We start from the raw sequence: 19,137 nt of genomic DNA, 5'->3' as shown, positions 1-19,137 counted from the left end.
GAAATTGCCTTTTCCTGCCGGACAGATTTTACGAAAATGGGCATAACTTCTTCGTCCGAACTCCGAATGAGGTGAAACGAAGTGCATTAGATAGCTAACTCAAAGGGCTTTCCATGGATATATTATTTGCCACCAAATAATTTGTGTGCTAGGAGATATGACCCTCCAAAGTAGACCCTCGAAAAGGCTTCACTTGGAAATTTCGGATTTTGATACGGTTGCTCTAAAATTTGGGTTAGACCCATTTCCCACTCAATTTGACCCCCTAAACAAGAATATGAAGTCGGATTTTCGAAAAACGAAACGGATCTTTTTATATGCAGCTAAACAAGTTTTCGGTAACTTCCGAAGCACATTTTTAAGAACTTTTTGGGTCAAATTCAAATATAATCATTTCATTAAGTCCTCGACTCTAAACTCACATGTGAGGCTCTAGTTTCACTAGTTCGTTTTTAGGGTCGTTACAGTTTTGGTACAATGACTAAATGCTTAGTTTTCGTTAAATTGCTTAGTTGAGTTATAGTAATGGTTCTCCCATCGGAAGGTTAGTGTGCGTGTCAATCACGACGATTGGGATCATGACATTATCATTGGACTATATTGTAGCTTTATTCTTCTCTGGTGAACTTATTTAGCACAAATCCGATTAGTGATGATAAACATTAGATACTAGATATATAGTTTTAATAAGACAGAATACATAGTCTCCTTTAAATTTATACCTTTTTTTATATTAATAAGCTATGGCCTAGATGTGTTGTATTTTATCAAAAAGGTTGAACATGAGGGGAATCGAATCTTATCTTCAAAATTAAATTTGTACTTGTTTTTTAAAAATTGCAAAGGTTCTATTACCCTATAAAATTACTCACAATAAATACGTTGTTGTGTATCATTAAGGGTTTCTTATTTAAAAATTACTCATTAGTCAATAATATTATAAGAATATATATATATATATATATATATATATATATTGTGGCATCTCTTTGTTTTCTTGGACAAGAAAACGAAACAAAGAGTTATTACAGATCTCTATAACGAGATGGTTACTTTTAGTATAAATTATAGGAACCACATATTATAAGTACTAAATAATATCCTATCCCTTCTAATTTTTATTTACCAAAATCCCTTAAAAATGATGTTTGCAGGATACATAGCGTTGTGCACGGGATACATTAGGTTTGATACATTTCACATAGCGGGATACATAGCGTTGTGCACGAGATATATTAGGTTTGATACATTCCACATAGCGTTTGATACATTCCACATAGCGGGATACATAGGTAAATAAGGGATTTTTGAAAATTTTGAATTAAGTAGGGATAAATGGATATTAAGGTAAGTAAAAAAGTGTAGTTAAGTAATTTGTCCTTACTTTTAGGGGACTGCACCAGTTGGACTAATTCCAAAGACCCAAAAAATTATACCATTGAACACACTTTCCTCTTTTAAACATAATTCCAAACATTTGGGAAGAATTAAGATGATGTTTGGCAAAAAAAAAAAAATGTAATATTTTTAGTTCTGCAAAAACTGATTTTTTTTTAGGGAAAAAGGGTTTGAAAAATACTTCAATTTTGGTCGAAATTGTTGTTACGATACCAAACTTTATGGAGAATCTTTTACCCCCTGCACTATTTAATAGTGTATTTTAAAGGCATATATGTGTCCACGTGGACACATTACTATTTAAAATGATGCAATATTTATGATGTCCACGTAGGCACATATATACCTTTAAAATACACTATTAAATAGTACAAGGGGTAAAAAGTCATTTCCAAAGTTTGATATCGTAACAACAATTTCGACCAAAATTAAAATATTTTTCAAACTTTTTTCCCTTTAACCAAATGAAAGCTATTAGTTTGGTGGGATGAGATAAGAGAGAAAGGATAGCAAAGTCCAAAAATTAGTAAATTCTACCCCAAAAACAAACGAAATACAGCTATCCCCTTTTCACTTTCCAGCTCACTCTTCTAATACTTGAAGCAAGTGACAATTTGCCTAAATTGAAAGGGGGTGAAGGATTAACGGAAATTTTGCCTAAACAAAAGGGGTGGGAGGTGGGGGGGGGGGGGTAATGGACTGTAACTTATTTTGGGAGAACAGGTATTTGCTGAATTAATTTGGATTGGGTTATGAGATTGTAATTAATTTGTATTTTGTGGCCCATTTATATAATTTCCCCTAAAACCTAAGTGTGTCTATTGACCTTTTTTTCTTTTTTCTTTTTTCCTTTTATTTCTTTTCACGTTAGCTGACAAGGAAGGCATGCAAATAGAATTTTTTAGTATTATTTTAGTGTCACGATCCAAAAACGAACGTCACGGCACTTGTTTCTTCCCACCAAGACAAGTCAGACTCAACCCAACAAAAACGAAAGAAATGTGAAAAATGTAAATCAAGAACAAGACAATGGAGGAAAACTTATTCATTTTAAACAATATCTCAAAACCTGGTTGTCACGTGTACAAGCCACAAATGAAAATACAGAATTCGAAAGATAAATACAAGTCTAAGTCTTTATTTCTCAAATAGAACAAAGCTTAAAGAAAAAGAAAAGAGGATCCTCCAGGATGACAAACATCTACCTCTCAAGTCCTTCAACGAGCCTCGAAAAGGAGAAGAAGAGTGATAACGTCCGGACTCGGTACCTACACAAGTGTAGAGACAAGGGGTGAGTACTAACAACATGGTACTCAGCAAACAACTTACTAAACAAAGAAACTAGTTAGAAATTGAATACCCCTAATTACACTCCAACTGAACCTCCTCAAACTACAACCTACACATAAATCTGTCAAACCTAGCAATTCTATAATACACGGCCCACAAGACCCAACGTCCACTGTTCAAAAGTCACAATCACAAATCAAGCGAATCATGTACTTCATTCTCAAGGTCAAGTAGTTTAGTCACACACAACAAATACATAAATCTCATGTAACAAACAAGTCACGCATAAGCATCAAATGCATCAAGTCACAATATTCAATATCTTGCCGGAACCATTTTCCATCGACACAATATAACTAGCCGGAACCATTTCCTATCGTCTTTATATCAAATTACTAGCTGGAATCATTTCACATCGGCTTTATAAGCACTTGTCGGAAATGACCTCGGCATCATAAATCATCATATGTATTATCACGGTGTATGTTCACAATCAATGCACATAAGTAATATCACACCACATGAAAGAGACAACAAATCATACAATTAATTCAACTCCACAATCATGCTTTCATGTATCAATCGATTAACAAGGGTCACAACAAGACAATTCACATCACCAAGTTCATCACATAACCTCTTTCATTTCAACCCTTTTTTATTCATTGAGATATAACAAGTGGACAATTTAAACCCTTCACCTCATCACCATTACTCCCAACACACAAGCAACAAAGGAAGTACATGATATCTACTAGATAAGAGGTTTAGGAAATCACTTACCTTAGAGAAATCAACCAATCAATCTTAAGCTTGAGTTTTCCCCTTCCGAACTACTTCTGAAGCCACACAATCTATAATAATCAAGTATTTACAATCACTATGTTCCCGCAAACAACAATGCAATTCTCACATCAATTAAATAGACAAATGGGTCAATCACCTCAAAATCCAAATTTCAAAATGGAGGTTTGAATCCTGAAAATTATACTTGAAAATGACGTTTAAGGCATTAGGAACTCATTAGAGAAAATCTTATCAAAAAAGGGATCAAAATCACTTCAAAACCACCATTTTACCAATTTCTTGGGTTATTGAAGATAACCCCAATTTCTCATTTCAAAAGCATGATTTGAACACATAAATCCAAAATAATAATGGTTAATTGAAGATTTAGAGTTAAGAATCGCTACCCAAAAGATTTCCCTAAAAAATCTGGTTCTAATCGCCATCCAAAGCTCCCAAAACTTAAAAATGGTGAAATGGGACTTAAACCTCAAAATTTGCAGGTCAAAAACTCCTCTGATGTCGCTTAAGTGAACCAGATTCTGCTTAAGTGAACCCCGCAAAAGTTGGGGGTCTCACTTAAGCGAACCCCGCCCAAAAGGCCAATCTCGCTTTTGCGAACCAGGTCCCGCTTAAGCGAAGAATATAGCACCAGAAACATATCAGCCAACACTCAAAACATCGAAAGGACCATCGAGATTCGTTCGAAACCCCGTGCACATAAATCACATATGCAAATCAATTATACTCGACGTTCTGTACCTAATGGAACAATCAAAACATGAATCGAAAGTCTCATTGACCCGACATCTGTGAAAATCACAAGAAACTAACTCGACGCCTAAAAAGGCTAAAACAAGCTCGGGACCTCTCAAAAATCAACCAAGACCTCACTTGGCCTAAAATCATCCCCTGAATCCAACAGAACTCTTGGAATTTCGATCCGACCATCAGAATCCCGAATTTTGACCAAAGTCAATCCAAAGGCTAAAATTCTAAAAGACTCGAACCTCAACTCCTCAAAAACCCCGAATTAGGACCTCAACTCCTCAAAAAGACTCGGAATCGGAAACAGACAACTCTCACGGATCAGATTTCACATTTTGGGACTGATGGAATCAACTAAATTTTGCTCCGACACTCGAAACTCCAAAGGACACCAAAAATCAGTCTCTTAACAACTTAGCCTTTCAAAAGCACAAACTTACCAAATTCTCAACTTTTAACTCAAAGTTCAAAATCAACTTTTCAAATCTCAATCATAGAAGACTCGGGTCAATATCGGGAGGGAAAAATGATAATTTTCATGAAAAAACAAAAAATGACCAACCGAATCATTACATTTAGCCTAGAGAAAATTAAAGTGGATAAAGAAAGTAGGCATTAAGCCATGCTTTTTTTATTTTTTTGGAATTAAACTTTGAAAATCACGTTTGATTATAAAAATTTGTAATTCAACTTCAAGTTGATATTTCAGAATTTTAAAGAATTTGAAAAATAACAAAAGAAGTGTTTTCACTCTAAATTATCCACAAAAAGTCAAAAACAGCTTCAACTTATATTAATGACCAAACAAAACTTGAACAATTTTCAAATTAAATATTACTTTTCATTTTGAAAACAAAAAATATTTTTTCCAAATTTCACAATGTAAAACTACCTGTATTCAAATATGAGTAACTTTGAAAGAAAATTAGTTCTTCTTAATGTATCTATATATAAAAAAGTATGACAAATAAAAAGAAATCGAGAATACTAAAAACACTTATATATAAGGGAGTGATATTTAATGCAGAAAAGAAATGAATCACATTTTGCCAAACAAAAAAGTTATACTAGGTTGTTTTTCGGGGATTTTGCTAAACAAAAAAGAGAGAGCAAAATTTAGACTATCTAATATTTAAATTAAAGATTTTATTTTTTCCTCATTCTACCTTAATCATTTCAATTAATTGTTGATGATTTCTTAAGGTTTTAGTTGGTAGGTTAAAAAATTTCCAAAAGTTATTTGCTATTTTTGTGGACCTTTACATCCTATTACATGTTATACATTGATACTCAAACTGGGATTTAGCTGTCCTCCATTATATTTTTCCTCCATTTTGTTAAGTACACTTCTAGATGAGAGACATGTGTCCTATTCAATTTTTAAAGGTCAAGATTATAGTATATTAATAAGTATTATAACCTATTCAACTTTAACTATGATTATAATACTTATTAATATACTGTAATCTTAACCTTTAAAAATTAAATCGGACATATATCTCTCATCTAAAAGTGTACTTAACAAAATAGAGGGAAAGTGTAATGGAGGGGAGCCAAATCCCTCAAACTGTAATACATATTATCAAAAAAATTGATACTTACAAATTTGATGTTATTAGTATGCATCATCATGTTATACCTTCTATCGTTATACCAAATGTCTACATTTTGGTGGAGACCCACTACTAAAGAAGTGATAATTAGTGAAGGAAATAATTTATAATGTTTCAGGGAAATAAAAAAATTAATTTATTACAAGTTTAGCATTTTTCAGGGAATATAAAATTTAATTTATTGCACCTTCAGATACTTTTTAGAGGTAAGTTTTGTTTGTTCTCAGAACAAACTAACAAATAAATAGACAATATACTAAACTTATATATTGATATATTTTCACAAATATTTTACTATAACTATCAAGGACTAAATGTTAACATTCTCTCAAATAAACTTTATAATATTATTTTATAATAATTTAAATTTGAAATTATCAATAAATCAATATTTATGGTTATATTTATCAACTAACCGCGCAACGTGCGAACGCGTATACTATTATATATAACAATACATCTTTTGAAACAAAATGAAAAGGTAAAAGCACTGCACTTAATAAGAAAATAAAAGATGACTTACTTTCTTGTTTCATTTGTATTATGGTGTTTGATCAAATATGAAATTCACAAATATATTTTTTTCATGTACATGGTAAGATAGAGATAAGGTTTACACATCATCTCCACTAAATATATTATTATTGTTATATATAAAAACAGTATAATATAATACATAATCAATTTAATATTTTTCAACCACAAAGATAAGACAACTGCTTTTAGAAAAAGCAAATACCAAGAAATTTATAAATTACACAATTAAGCAAATTAAAAAAAAAAAAACTAACAGCTCTCTTCCTCAGTTTTCCCCTTATTATCAGCATACTTTTTGAAGATTTTCATCATGCAATTTGCCATACCTAAACTCATCAAAAATTTCAAACTGAGTGTTTTATATATCTAAAATAATCGAATTTTTTAAAAATGGTGTAGGCATAACTAACAATAGTCGTGTGAGGCTCACACTTGGACAATGAGCCATTTTTCTTACATTTTACATGTTATTCACCATTTCTCTTCCACTTACCCTTTTTTTTCTTTTATTTTCTTATTTTCTTGACTTCTAATAATTATTCAATTCTCAAATACACAATTAAATAATTAAAAAATTTAATTAAAAAATATATAGATAAACAGATTTTCAGTTAAAATAATTGAAACACTTTTACAACGGTTAAATTTAAAAATAAACTTATTGTTCAATATTTTTTTAACAGAATCAAATTAATTAAAAACGCAAACTAATCCACTTTAACATATATAAATTTATTAGATAAGATTAATTTTAATTAATATAATTTACTTACTTAGATGTAAAAATAAAAATGACAACTGGGCAGAACAAGGCTGGTACGACGGATTTATAAAAGATTTTAAATTTTTTTGCAGGATTCACATTCACTTACAATATATGTTTTATCCGTGTTTTTCTATCAAGTATTTTTTAAAATTGTAACTAATCTTTTTAAATAAAAAATGGATAATCTATGTTAAGAAAATAACTGCAAGCAAATATATGAACTTTTTTTTTGGTAACAAATATATATATGAACTAAAACCAAACAAAAAAACCTAAAAAATAATATATTTGAATTAATTTGATTTTTTTAAAATGCTAGTAATCGAAAGATAGTGTTTTTTTTAAAGTTAATTTGATATTATTAAAAATGGTGAATAATAAGATTACTTTTAATATTCAGTAAAATACGTTTTCAGTTATTTTGACAAAATAATTTTTTTTTATTAAGTATATCAATGGCTTAATTATAAATTTGAGAGTTGGATATTTGTTAGGAATAGAAAGAATAAGAAAATGAAATAAAAGAGGAGTGAGCGGAGGAGAGATGAAAAAGAAAAGTAAACAGATGGGGTATAACCTAGTTTCAACTAGTTTCTTAAGATTAATATACATAGAGCTGTCAAAATGGGTTTGGCCCGCTAGGTCAGCCCAACCCAACCCTTAAATTAAAGGCAAAACTACATAAATCCCACTAGTTTAGGACCTAATTACTAGAATTCAAGATAGTTTTGATAATTACATCCTATACCATATTTTGTCTGTCAGATACATGTATCATTACTCGCGAGATACATGTATCCGACGGTTTGAATTAAAGAGATACATATTTTAATAATATTGAATAACCTATTTCCTTAAATAAAGGAGTAATTTAGGCTTAATTAATAATTCTAACTGATTTGCAGATTCATTAACATATTAATTCTAACAAATCTTCCTAAAATAACGAAATCCTAAAACCACAAGAGTTCTCTAATTGAAAACTTCATCTTCTTGGCAACAAGTTTGAAAATTGTGGACTACCATGGGTGATGAGAGCAAGCTTGATCTTTTCTTAATCTCAAATGCTAGAAGAGACATTCTTGAATCTCAGAGTTAGGCTCAGTGCCTATGAAATTCGTTTTTGAATTTCTGTGATTGAAAGGAACAGGAGAGAAAAGCCTGGTGGACGAAGATGGGATCATTTTTTTCATTTCTCCAGATTTATCTCGATGTGTATCTAAGCTTTTCACTTTCTTCTTTCTTTTGTTTTTGTTTTAGCTTCTTTTTTTTGTTGGTTAGTTTATTTCTTTTTGGATTCTTTTGCACTTATTTCAGATACATTAACTGTTCGATTTTATTTTTTTCTCTGTAATATGAGCTTTGATTAGTATTAGATACAGTTTGTTTATGTATGGAACATTTTTTTTACCCGATAATACTGATAGATACATGATAGTAAACAACTATTTAATATTTCAGATACACTATATACCTTGTTAGATATGGTGTTGATTATCGTTTCTAAGTTTTATTTATAGTAAGATACATTTTGTTTATGTCAGATACACATTTATTTTTGTTGTTCATATACATGTGAAGGGTAGTAGCTCATATAATTGGTGTGAACTGTCAGATACATCGTTAATTCTCTAATTAGTTGATATGAATTTTAAGTTAGATACATTTTTATTCATTATTTTTTGCTAAGAAAAAATATTTTTTGACAGTTTCAGATACACTATTTATCATATTAGATACATGTATATTAAACACTGTAAAATACATATAACAACATGCTTAGATACATGAAACAATCAAATCAGATACGCAGCACTGCCATGTAAAGATATCTTGACTGAAACATATTAAATATATGAAATAAAAACTAAGATACATAAAATGAATTATATGAACCAAATACATTGACAAACTAAAATAATACAGTTGGGGGCGTGGGGTGGGGGTGGGAATTGGGGATAGACGATTTATGGAGAAGGTTGAGGGAGGGGCTTGATGAGAGAGAAAGGTATTTGAACTATTAATTTTGATTTTTGAATGTAAAGATAATTAATCAATTCTAATTTTAAGGGTTTTAGTGTATCTAATTATATCTTTTAAAATATATGGTATAAAATATTAAAAGTGGTAATAAATGTAATTGTTTGAAAATAGAGATAATATTAGTATATATGGTATGGATGTATGTCTAATTAGGTAGTTTTTCCTAAATTAAATGGGGTTGGGTTCAATTTTTTCAGCCCATTTACGAACAAGGTTTTTTAGCCCAGTCTCATTTGGCCCGTTGGCCTCGTAAACCCAATTCGCAAGTCTCAGAGACCAGCCTGCAGACTGTGAATTTTAGAAATATTTAATATATATATTTTAAGTAGTGTTTTACTTGTTAGAATTTTGTCAATAAATATTTTTAAAATATCAATATAAAATTAAGACTATATTTTTTACATATCTTTTACATTTTAGGGTCATTAGCCCACTAAAGTTTTTTATTAGCCCAAGTTCATTACTCCATTATAACTATGAATCTTTGACCGTTTTTACTTTTGTTTTTTTGCCTAATTTTTCACTTCTCATTTATTGTCTTGTTTATGAAAATAGTGATCATGTAATTTTTTTGCTCGGATGAATTTTATGAATGTTGTATCTTGGCTATTATGTATTTATTTTGTAAATATTCATTGAAGTATGTGTAATTTATGAATGAATTTATGTATGTATTGATATCGTGTTCATCAGACATCAGCGTTCGTATTCTTTCCAAGAGGAAAATGTTGTCTGTTTTTTAGTTGAAGGGTCAACCCGTGGCCTGCTTAGGACTGGATTGGGCTGCTATTTTATAGGCCCTTTAATTAAAAGGGTCAGTCCGTCCCAACCCATTTAACTCTCTAGCCCATTAGGATTGAATTGGAATAGATTGGATTGGATTGGGCCAGCCCATTTTGATAACTCTAATACATATATATACACATAAATTTTTTTAAGTTAACGGGTGCATATAGATCTGGGTGCAAGAGATGTTTTAGATTGGACCATGCAAAAAAAATATCATTAAAATGTTAACAATATTGTACGAATAAACTGACTATTCTTCTTAACATAATAAACAAAGATGTTGACTTTGTATTAACAAAGACTTCAGCAACTTCATACTTCTAAGAATATAAATAACATTATCCTTGTTGACAATTTCAGCAATATATGGATAAATATTCTATGGATTACATAAATGAGGTGTGGAAGTCAAGTGAAGTCGTCAACTTTGACAATATAATGTTTACCAAGATGCATGAAATTTCAACAAGAATAATATATAAGAATCCATATATATTCACATTGAAAATGAACATTCTCTAGATAAAATTATTTTCATCTTAAATGAACTTATTTATGAATTTTCCAGGAACATATGTTTCCGGAAATAGCTGATCAATCACGCAAATTTGTTGAACGTTTTAAGACAACGACGATTTTAATAGGAGTGTCAATTGTACAGTTTAACTAATTATTTTAAAAATATTATATGGTAATTTACATATTAATTTTTTTAATATTCTATTCGTATAATAAGGAATAAACTTTTTGTAACCGTCTCATCATATTCGTTTTTTTATATCAATACAGTTCTATTAATTTTCAATATTTTTTAAAACATCACATAAGAGTCACAAGTAAAAGTTAAATTATGATATTATATAACACATACATTTTTGTAGGATTTTAATAAAAACTCCTTTAGAGTTTTTGTACGGATTAAAAGGTAATGAATTAGGAGAACTCGAATGATGATAATGATAGTGATGTATCCCATATATAAGAGTACCTACTATCTTATTACTTGCTAGTTGCTACTAAAACTCGTTGATAGCTTACTACCATTCTAGATGAACTTTTGACTTGTAGTTGATTATATTTATTCCCCCAAGCCCAAAATGAAAACTTTAATATAATGTATCATTGGACTATCCTATAATTTTATCTCTCTCTGTAGAACTTATTTAGCACAAATTCGATTAGTGATGTCAAAATAAACATTGGATACTAGGAATATAGTTTCAATAAGACAGAATACATAGAGTTCCCCTTAGATTTGTACCTTCCTTTTTTTTTTTTTATATTAATAAGCTATGGATTAGATATGTTGTATTTCATTAGAAAGTTGGACAGGAGGGAGACCGAAACTTATCTTCAAAATTAAATTTGTATTTGTTTTTTTAAAAATTGCAAATGCCTTATTAACCTATAAAATTATTTAAATTCATAATAAATACATTCATTTCAATCATTTTTACTGCAATTGTATTCTCACGAAAGTTAGGCGCATGAAGGAGTAATAATACAACCTTAAATCAGTGTAAAAATATCACATGAAATTATCAATTTGATATTTTTAATTAATAAATTAGACACATATTTCCATCTTCCCCAAATCACCATTAAAATCTTTGTACAACTTCCTCCCACATGCAAGAAGACTTTTCAAATTAGAGTTTTCCTAGCCGATTGATTCATCTAGATATATACTTGAGAAAATTAAAAAAAAAAAATGTAATGAAATAGAGTAAATTATAAGCTACTCAAACTGACATATAATTAGTTTTTGTTTATTTACATGTTTGATAAATATGGATCCGGCTCCTCTTTATTTTTCTTCTCTCCATTTTCTCAAAGTTCTAGCTTAGATTGGAGACACATGTCATAGTTTAGAATTAATAGTTGAGATCTAATTGATTAAAACACAGTCCTAACCATAATTATTTACTTCCATATATTTATTTCTTAAATGTTTTTGTAATCCAACAATTCTAGAATTACATTATATTTTTCATTAATATATTTAAAAGAATTTCTTATCTTAATTACTTGAGTAAGTTTTTGCTGATTTTTTACTTTTTTTCCCTAACATTTGCCATTTTTCAAATAATATTTGCCAAATTAAAAATTAAAAATTGTGATCTGACGTTTTTTTTTTTTTTTAATTTTAGGAGTAAAATAAATTGTCACTCAACTTTAAATTATTTCTTACTCCCTAAATGGAGTTCATATTGCTCTATAGACACTATAGCTCTTAATACTCTATTAGAATAATAAAAACGTTTAATTGTATTATAATTTTTTTCAAAAAAAGTAAAAATATTTAGTAAAGTTTTAAATATGTATGCAGGCAGTAAAGAAAAGTTTTTAATATATTTAGGGAAAATATAATGGATTGCAAAAATATTTTAGAAGTAAATACATTAAAGTAAATAACTATGGTTAGAACTTTGTTTTAATCAATTAGATCTCAACCATTAATTCTAAACTATGACATGTGTCTCCAATCCAAGCTAGAACTTGGGAAAAATGGAGAGGAGTCGGATCCAATAAATATTTCTCCTATATCAAAATCTTATAACTTGGTTATTCTCAATTTATTTTCATAAATATTTTATTATTTACTTATATTTTTCAACCACAAAGATAATACAACTGCTTTTAGAAAAAGGAAATACGAAGAAATTGATAAATTACACAATTAAGCAAAAAATAAAAATAAAAAATTAACAGCTCTCTTCCTCAGTTTTCCCCTTATTATCAGCATACTTTTGAAGATTTTCTCCATGCAATTTTCCATACCTAAACTCATCAAAAACTTCAACTCCCATATTTATGTAAAAATCATATGACTTCTTATTCCAAACTGCGATTATTCCATCCACCGATACGAACCCATTGTTGGCAGCAATGGACGAAACTGTTCCAAACAACAATTTCCCCATTCCCAACTTTCTATAACTCTCTCTGAAGTAGAGACTCTCAAAATAAAATCCAGGCTTGTCATTGAAACATGAATAATTAGCGTAAAAGAAAGCATATCCTGCAATGTAAGCATCACTCTTATCATCATATTTGGACCTGAACTCCTCAACTTGTCCTTCTACCACAGGGAATTTAAGGTCGAACGTTGTAAGGACGGGGTTGAACCCTTCGTTTGTGGTATTTTTGGGTTCGTTAAAAGGGGTTGGAGAGACTTCAAGTAGAAGTACGGATGGCCCGTAGAAAAGTGGAAGAGGATTTTCTTTAAAAAGCAAGCCCTCTAAGGAGGACTCGGTAGCTTTGTATAAATGAGTGTAATTGTGGTATTCATGGATTTGGTAAAACAATTGGTATATATGAGATAGATCAGATTTCGTAGCAAGACGAACTCGTGTATATATCTTTCCAGTGATGGTAACGTTGTTGTTTTCCGATGATGCATCTGTGGTTATTATTTCAGATGGAGATGGAGTTGGTTGTTGAGTAGCAGGAGCCATGGGAAAGTATTTAGTTAAATTTGGAGATAAAGGAAATGTTGAAAGGACTAGTAATGGGATATTGTGTGGAAATACTTTAGTATCATAATGGTTATTTATAGTGGAGAGTTAAGTTGGCTCTTTTTAAAATTCATTTATTTGCTAGTGAGATTAGTGGATTTTCAACAATAAAAAATGGTTGGTGGAGGTCAACTCTGACGAGCGTTCTATAGGGTCGAGTCATTGATGTAATTGGTTTGGCCTTTGGCCACCAATTTTATGTTGTTGATACTACTTTCGCTCATTTTTACTTGTCTTTTATTTTTATAATAAATTTTTGTTTTTATTTGTTTCTTTTGACTTATTAAGAAAAGATAATTATTATTTTTTATATTTTATCTTCACCATTAAATATCTATTTTTCAAATCATTATTTCAAGACCCAATATTTAATATATATATATATCAATAATTATTTTCTTAATGGGTATATCAAGTCAAATAGTGACAAAAAAAGTGAATAGAGGGAATAGTAATTAACTATTTCTGTCTGAATTTATATGACACATTTTGATTTTTAGTTAGTCCACGAATAATGACACATAAAATTTAATAATGCTATCAACATTTTACTTATGGTGGGTCACAGTTGTTTCGCGAAAAAAGTTCATAAAGATATACTCTTTTTAAGGTAGTTTTGAAACATTTTAAAGTTTCCCCTTATTTCGTAAATTGATATACAGTAAACTACTTCATATAAACTTAGACGAAATAAATAGTCCTTAATAATAATAAAAATGAAGTTGGACTTAACAACCCCGGTTTATATATAGTATTGTTGGAGTTTAAAATTTTGACAAGTAAAACTGTGAAAATTTAAAGTTGATTTTTTGGAGGTACAAAAAATATCTAAGATATTTAGTAGAACTTTCTAGAATTTTGTAGAGTAAATATCTTTGATATTTATACTTAAGAAAAATCTAGAGGTTCTAGATAATTAGATATTTATAGTAAAGTATAGAAATATCTAGGTTCTTGTTACATAGTGAGAAGATAAGGATATCTAGATTTTTCTTGTAGAAATATCTAGAATTATTTCTAAAAACATCCTTATACAAGTATAAATAGGGGTGGCATTAGACATTTGTAAAGTAACCAAAAAACAACCCAAATAAAAGAGTCTTCTTCCATAAACAAGTTCTCTTTTCTAGCTTCCTCTTTCTTAGTTGAATCTTTCGATCTTAGTTAACGATCTTGAAGGGTTCTCCAATTACACTTTTCTTCTGCTATTCTCTACATGGTATCAGAGCTATAGTTGTAGATTGGCTTGTTGATGTTATTTCAAGATCGGATTAGAGGTAGACTCAACTGGTTTGTCTATATGGATTTTAGCGGCCGTGTTAATGGACTGGGGATGGAGTTGTTGAATCAGTCCAATTATAAGATATGAAAAACATGTATGGAATCATAACTTGTGGGCGATGATTTGTGGGATGTTGTGAATGGGAGTAACACAAGTCCTCCTGTTAACGGACCGAAAAATAACAGTGCGTACAAGAAATGGAAGCAGATTAATGTGAAGGCGAAGTTCATTCTAAAGAGGACAATCTCCTCCGATTTATTCGATCATATTATAAAGTGTAAATCAGCTCATGAAATATGGAGGACCCTTAATCTTTTGTTCAACAAGAAGAATGAAGCTCAGCTGCAGATATTGGAGAATGAGAATTGGCTAACACCACTCAAGGTAACCTTTCTATCGCTGAGTATTTTTTGAAGATTAAAAACTTATGTTCTGAGATATCTTTGTTGAATCCGGAAAAGGCTATTTCTAAAGCATGAATGAAAAGACTAGTCATTCGTGGGTTAAAATCTGAATATATTTCATCTGTGACGTCAATTCAAGGATTGGTTCAACAACCATCCTTGAAGGAATTTAAAAATTTGTTGTCATCACAAGAATTACTAGCGAAGCAAATGGCTAGTGTGTTTGTCAAATATAGAGAAGGAGATGCTCTTGTAGCCGACAAGAGAAACTTCAAAGGAAAATCAAGAGATATGTTGCACTCTCGATCCTCAGGTGATTCAAGCTTGCTTGGAAAGAAGGAAGAGTCTTCTACTATTATGGTAAAAGCCTCTCAAATGTTATCGTTGTGGTGAAGTAGGACATATAAGAATATATTGCCGAGCCAAGGAGAGCAATATGGCTCAAAAAGTTGCTAAAGAAAAAGAAGACTGGAAAAATTGTTTAGTAGCAGAGGCTCGAACAATAGATGTTATGGTTTCCATCAACCTTGAAGAAGACTTGATCGAGGATTCAGAATATAATGCAGTCGATCACGTGGAGAAGAAAAATGTTGATGTTATCAGTATGAAGCAAGAAACTATTAAAGATGTGCATACTGGTGATATGGTAGCTTCTATCGAACAAATCAAGGAAATAAATTCTGAACAAGCAGTATCTGATAGAACTTTCTAGAATTTTGTAGAGTAAATATCTTTTATATTTATACTTAAGAAAAATCTAGAGGTTCTAGATAATTAGATATGTATAGTAAGTAAAGTATAGAAATATCTAGGTTCTTGTTACATAGTTAGAGGATAAGGATATCTAGATTTTTCTTGTACAAGTATCTAGAATAATTTCTAGAAGCATCCCTATACAAGTATAAATAGGGGTGGCATTAGGCATTTGTAAAGTAACCAAAAAACAACCCAAATAAAAGAGTATTCTTCCATAAACAAGTTCTCCTTTTTAGCTTTTTCTTCTCTAGTTGAATCTTTCGATCTTAGTTAACGATCTTGGGCTAGCAGAAGGCTTCCCGGATTACACTTTTATTCTGCTATTCTCTACAAAAACTTCAAAAACAATTTACTAAATTAAAATTTTCACAGTTTACGCATATTGAATTTTGACAAGTAATATTATTGGATTGTTCTTGCAATATTATTCCAATATTTCTTCTTCCTTTTTCAACTTGATTTAGTAGTTTTCTCTTTCCTAAAAATTAGAAATCACTTTTAGAAATCGAAAATAGTGATGCTAATAAATGAAGAAGGAGATTTTGTAATAAAGATGATGATTTGATTTGATAAAAATTCTATATTTTATATTTTAATAATTTGGTGATTATCTAACACTAATTCAGAACCTATTTGACATTGTTGTTGGGAGCCCAGAAACACTTATTTTAACAAAAAAAAAAAAGATGTTTGACAAACCTGTAAAAGTGCTTTTAAATAGAAGCAGAATCAGTTTTTCATATATATATATATATATATATATATATATATATCTTATTACTTAATTAACATACCTAATATGTTTGGTTAAGTTCCATTTAATAATTTTATTTTTTATTTTTATATAATAAATTTTATATTTTATTTTCCATTTGCGTATTATTATTTTATTTATTCTTTTACGTATTACTTTACAAAATTAGAAAACAAGAAAAAGGCAACAATAATATTTTTGTAAGATTAGGAAAAAAGAAAAAACATAACAATTAAAGATTTCTACCTTTCAAAAAATGTATAGTATTGATTGAAAATTTGAATATGAACATTTTATTTTAATAAAAATAAAAATTTAATTTATTTTTTTATAATAGATCTTTAAACTAGTATCTCTCTATAAAATAATTTTAATATTAAAAGTACATTAGCAAGTTAGCTAAGGAGGACTCAGTAGCTTTGTATAAATGAGTATAGTTATGATATACATGTATTTGGTAAAACAATTGGTATATATGAGACAGATCAGACTAAGTAGCGAGACGGACTCTTGTGTATATCTTTCCGGTGATGATAACATTGTCATTGTTGGATTCGGATGATGCATGGGTGGTTATTGTTTCAGATGGAGTTGGTTGTTGAGTAGCAGGAGCCATGGGAAATTATTTAGTTAAATTTAAGGGGAATGAGGTTTCAGATAAAAGGTTTAAAATGGGATATTGTGTGGAAATACTTAGTATAATAATGGTTATTTATAGTGGAGAATTAAGTTGGATATAAAAAGAAATTTCTTATTCTTGTATATAGGCCAGCTTGACAAGCAGCCCTTCCTCTTGATCTTGTTGATCTGAGGTGCGAAGAGAAAGATTTGACCAGGGCAGTGTTGGGAAAGGCAAGATACTCACAAGAATGCCCGATAAAATAACAGAGGAATAATACTCAAATCTAAATTTTTCCTTTCAATTTGAACCAAGAGAAGACAAATTAAATCAAGCAATACGAAGAATGGACAGTATGGACCAAAAGCTCCACTGTAAACACCAAGAGTTACAATATTGTTCTCCAAAATTGGCCACAAAACAAGTGCCAAACAACGAGCATCAACAAAACAAGATTGCACCAAAACTAGAGAATTAAAGGAGAGATTTCACCAAAAAACGAGCTATTGTTCACGCCCCAAAATCAGAAGCTACAGACTACAAAATCTGATCTCCAGTGTTGAATTGAATAACTACATGCAGAGAACAACCAGTTCAAATTTGAGCACGATCCAACGGTTAACGGAGCGGCAAACTCTGTTTGAAACGGACTGCCTGAGCAGAAAATTTCCCGAAGCAAAGACGAGATTTTTCTCTCAATCTCTAAAACGGCTCTCTCTTGATTTTTCTCTCTTGTGTTTCTAAAAATAAGACCTAAATAAGCCTTACATATATACCACATAATATTGAGCTTATGAGCTAAAATGAACTGGTCCTAATAAGATTTTTATTTATCCACATAGAAAGGGGGAAAAAAATCCTAAACCCAACCGGCAGGGCCCATTATTAATAGTTAAATTTCACAAATAATTCATGAATTTTCAACAAAGGTGAAATATCGAGATGAAACAATTGCAAGTGGGTGCACAGCATAGGATCATGCAAAATATCATACAAATGTTAACATCTGCGAAGGAATTGAAAATTCTTCCAAAGATAAATGTTGACAATTTCACCAATATTGATAAAAATCATATGTATGGATTACATATATGTGGCTTGAAATTAAAGGTAATGGAAATCCATCAATATTGACCAAGATGCGTGGAAACAAGTGTTTCTGTAAATGAAAACCAAGTCAATCACACAAATTTGTTGAATGATTTAAGACAACGACAATCCTAATAAATGTGCATTATCTGTGATACGACTCAACACAAAAGCGACGGACTATGTCGATTTTATTTTATTTTTTTTAAAATATTTTTTTTTAAGAATACAATGCCGTTTGTCGTTTTTTTTATTTTTAATTTTTTTTAATTTTAAAAAAGAGACGAAGTCCATCTCTTTAATTAATTTTTAATTTTTTTTAGAATCTTGAAAAGCGACGGACAATGAGACGCCGTCCGTCGCTTTTTGGAAATAAAATTTTGAAAAATTTTGAAAAGCGACGAACTAAAGGACCTTGTTTATCGCTTTTCTGGGTTTTAAAAAAATAAAATTAAAAAAAGCGACGAACTAAAGGACCCTGTCCGTCGCTTTTCTGGGGTTTAAAAAAAATAAAATCCAGAAAAGCGACGGACAAAACCACCCTGTCCGTCACTTTTTCTGTAAATTTTTTGGCAGCAAAAACCAAGCAATTCAACTCAATTCAATTCAATTCAGCCCCAATCAAACACAAAATATTATAAAGAAGCTACACAAAATATAAAACCACAAACTTAAATTAACATTCAAAAATTGTGATTTAAAGACTTATAAAGTCTTTCAAAATT

General features: G+C 30.1%; 1 protein-coding gene across 1 annotated transcript; it reads right to left on the bottom strand.

The window, feature by feature from the left end:
- Nucleotides 1-12,563: 12,563 nt before the first annotated feature.
- LOC102579407 (tyramine N-feruloyltransferase 4/11-like) lies at nucleotides 12,564-13,509 on the bottom strand. The gene has a single exon (XM_006365023.2). It carries the CDS (start codon nucleotides 13,446-13,448, stop codon nucleotides 12,696-12,698), a length of 753 nt encoding a protein of 250 aa, XP_006365085.1. The 5' UTR covers nucleotides 13,449-13,509; the 3' UTR covers nucleotides 12,564-12,695.
- Nucleotides 13,510-19,137: the final 5,628 nt, after the last annotated feature.

This window comes from Solanum tuberosum, unplaced genomic scaffold, assembly GCF_000226075.1.
Source record: "Solanum tuberosum cultivar DM 1-3 516 R44 unplaced genomic scaffold, SolTub_3.0 scf00530, whole genome shotgun sequence".
Lineage (NCBI taxonomy): Eukaryota > Viridiplantae > Streptophyta > Magnoliopsida > Solanales > Solanaceae > Solanum > Solanum tuberosum.
Note: the sequence above shows the minus strand (reverse complement) of the source record. Positions and strands in the feature narration are given on the sequence as shown.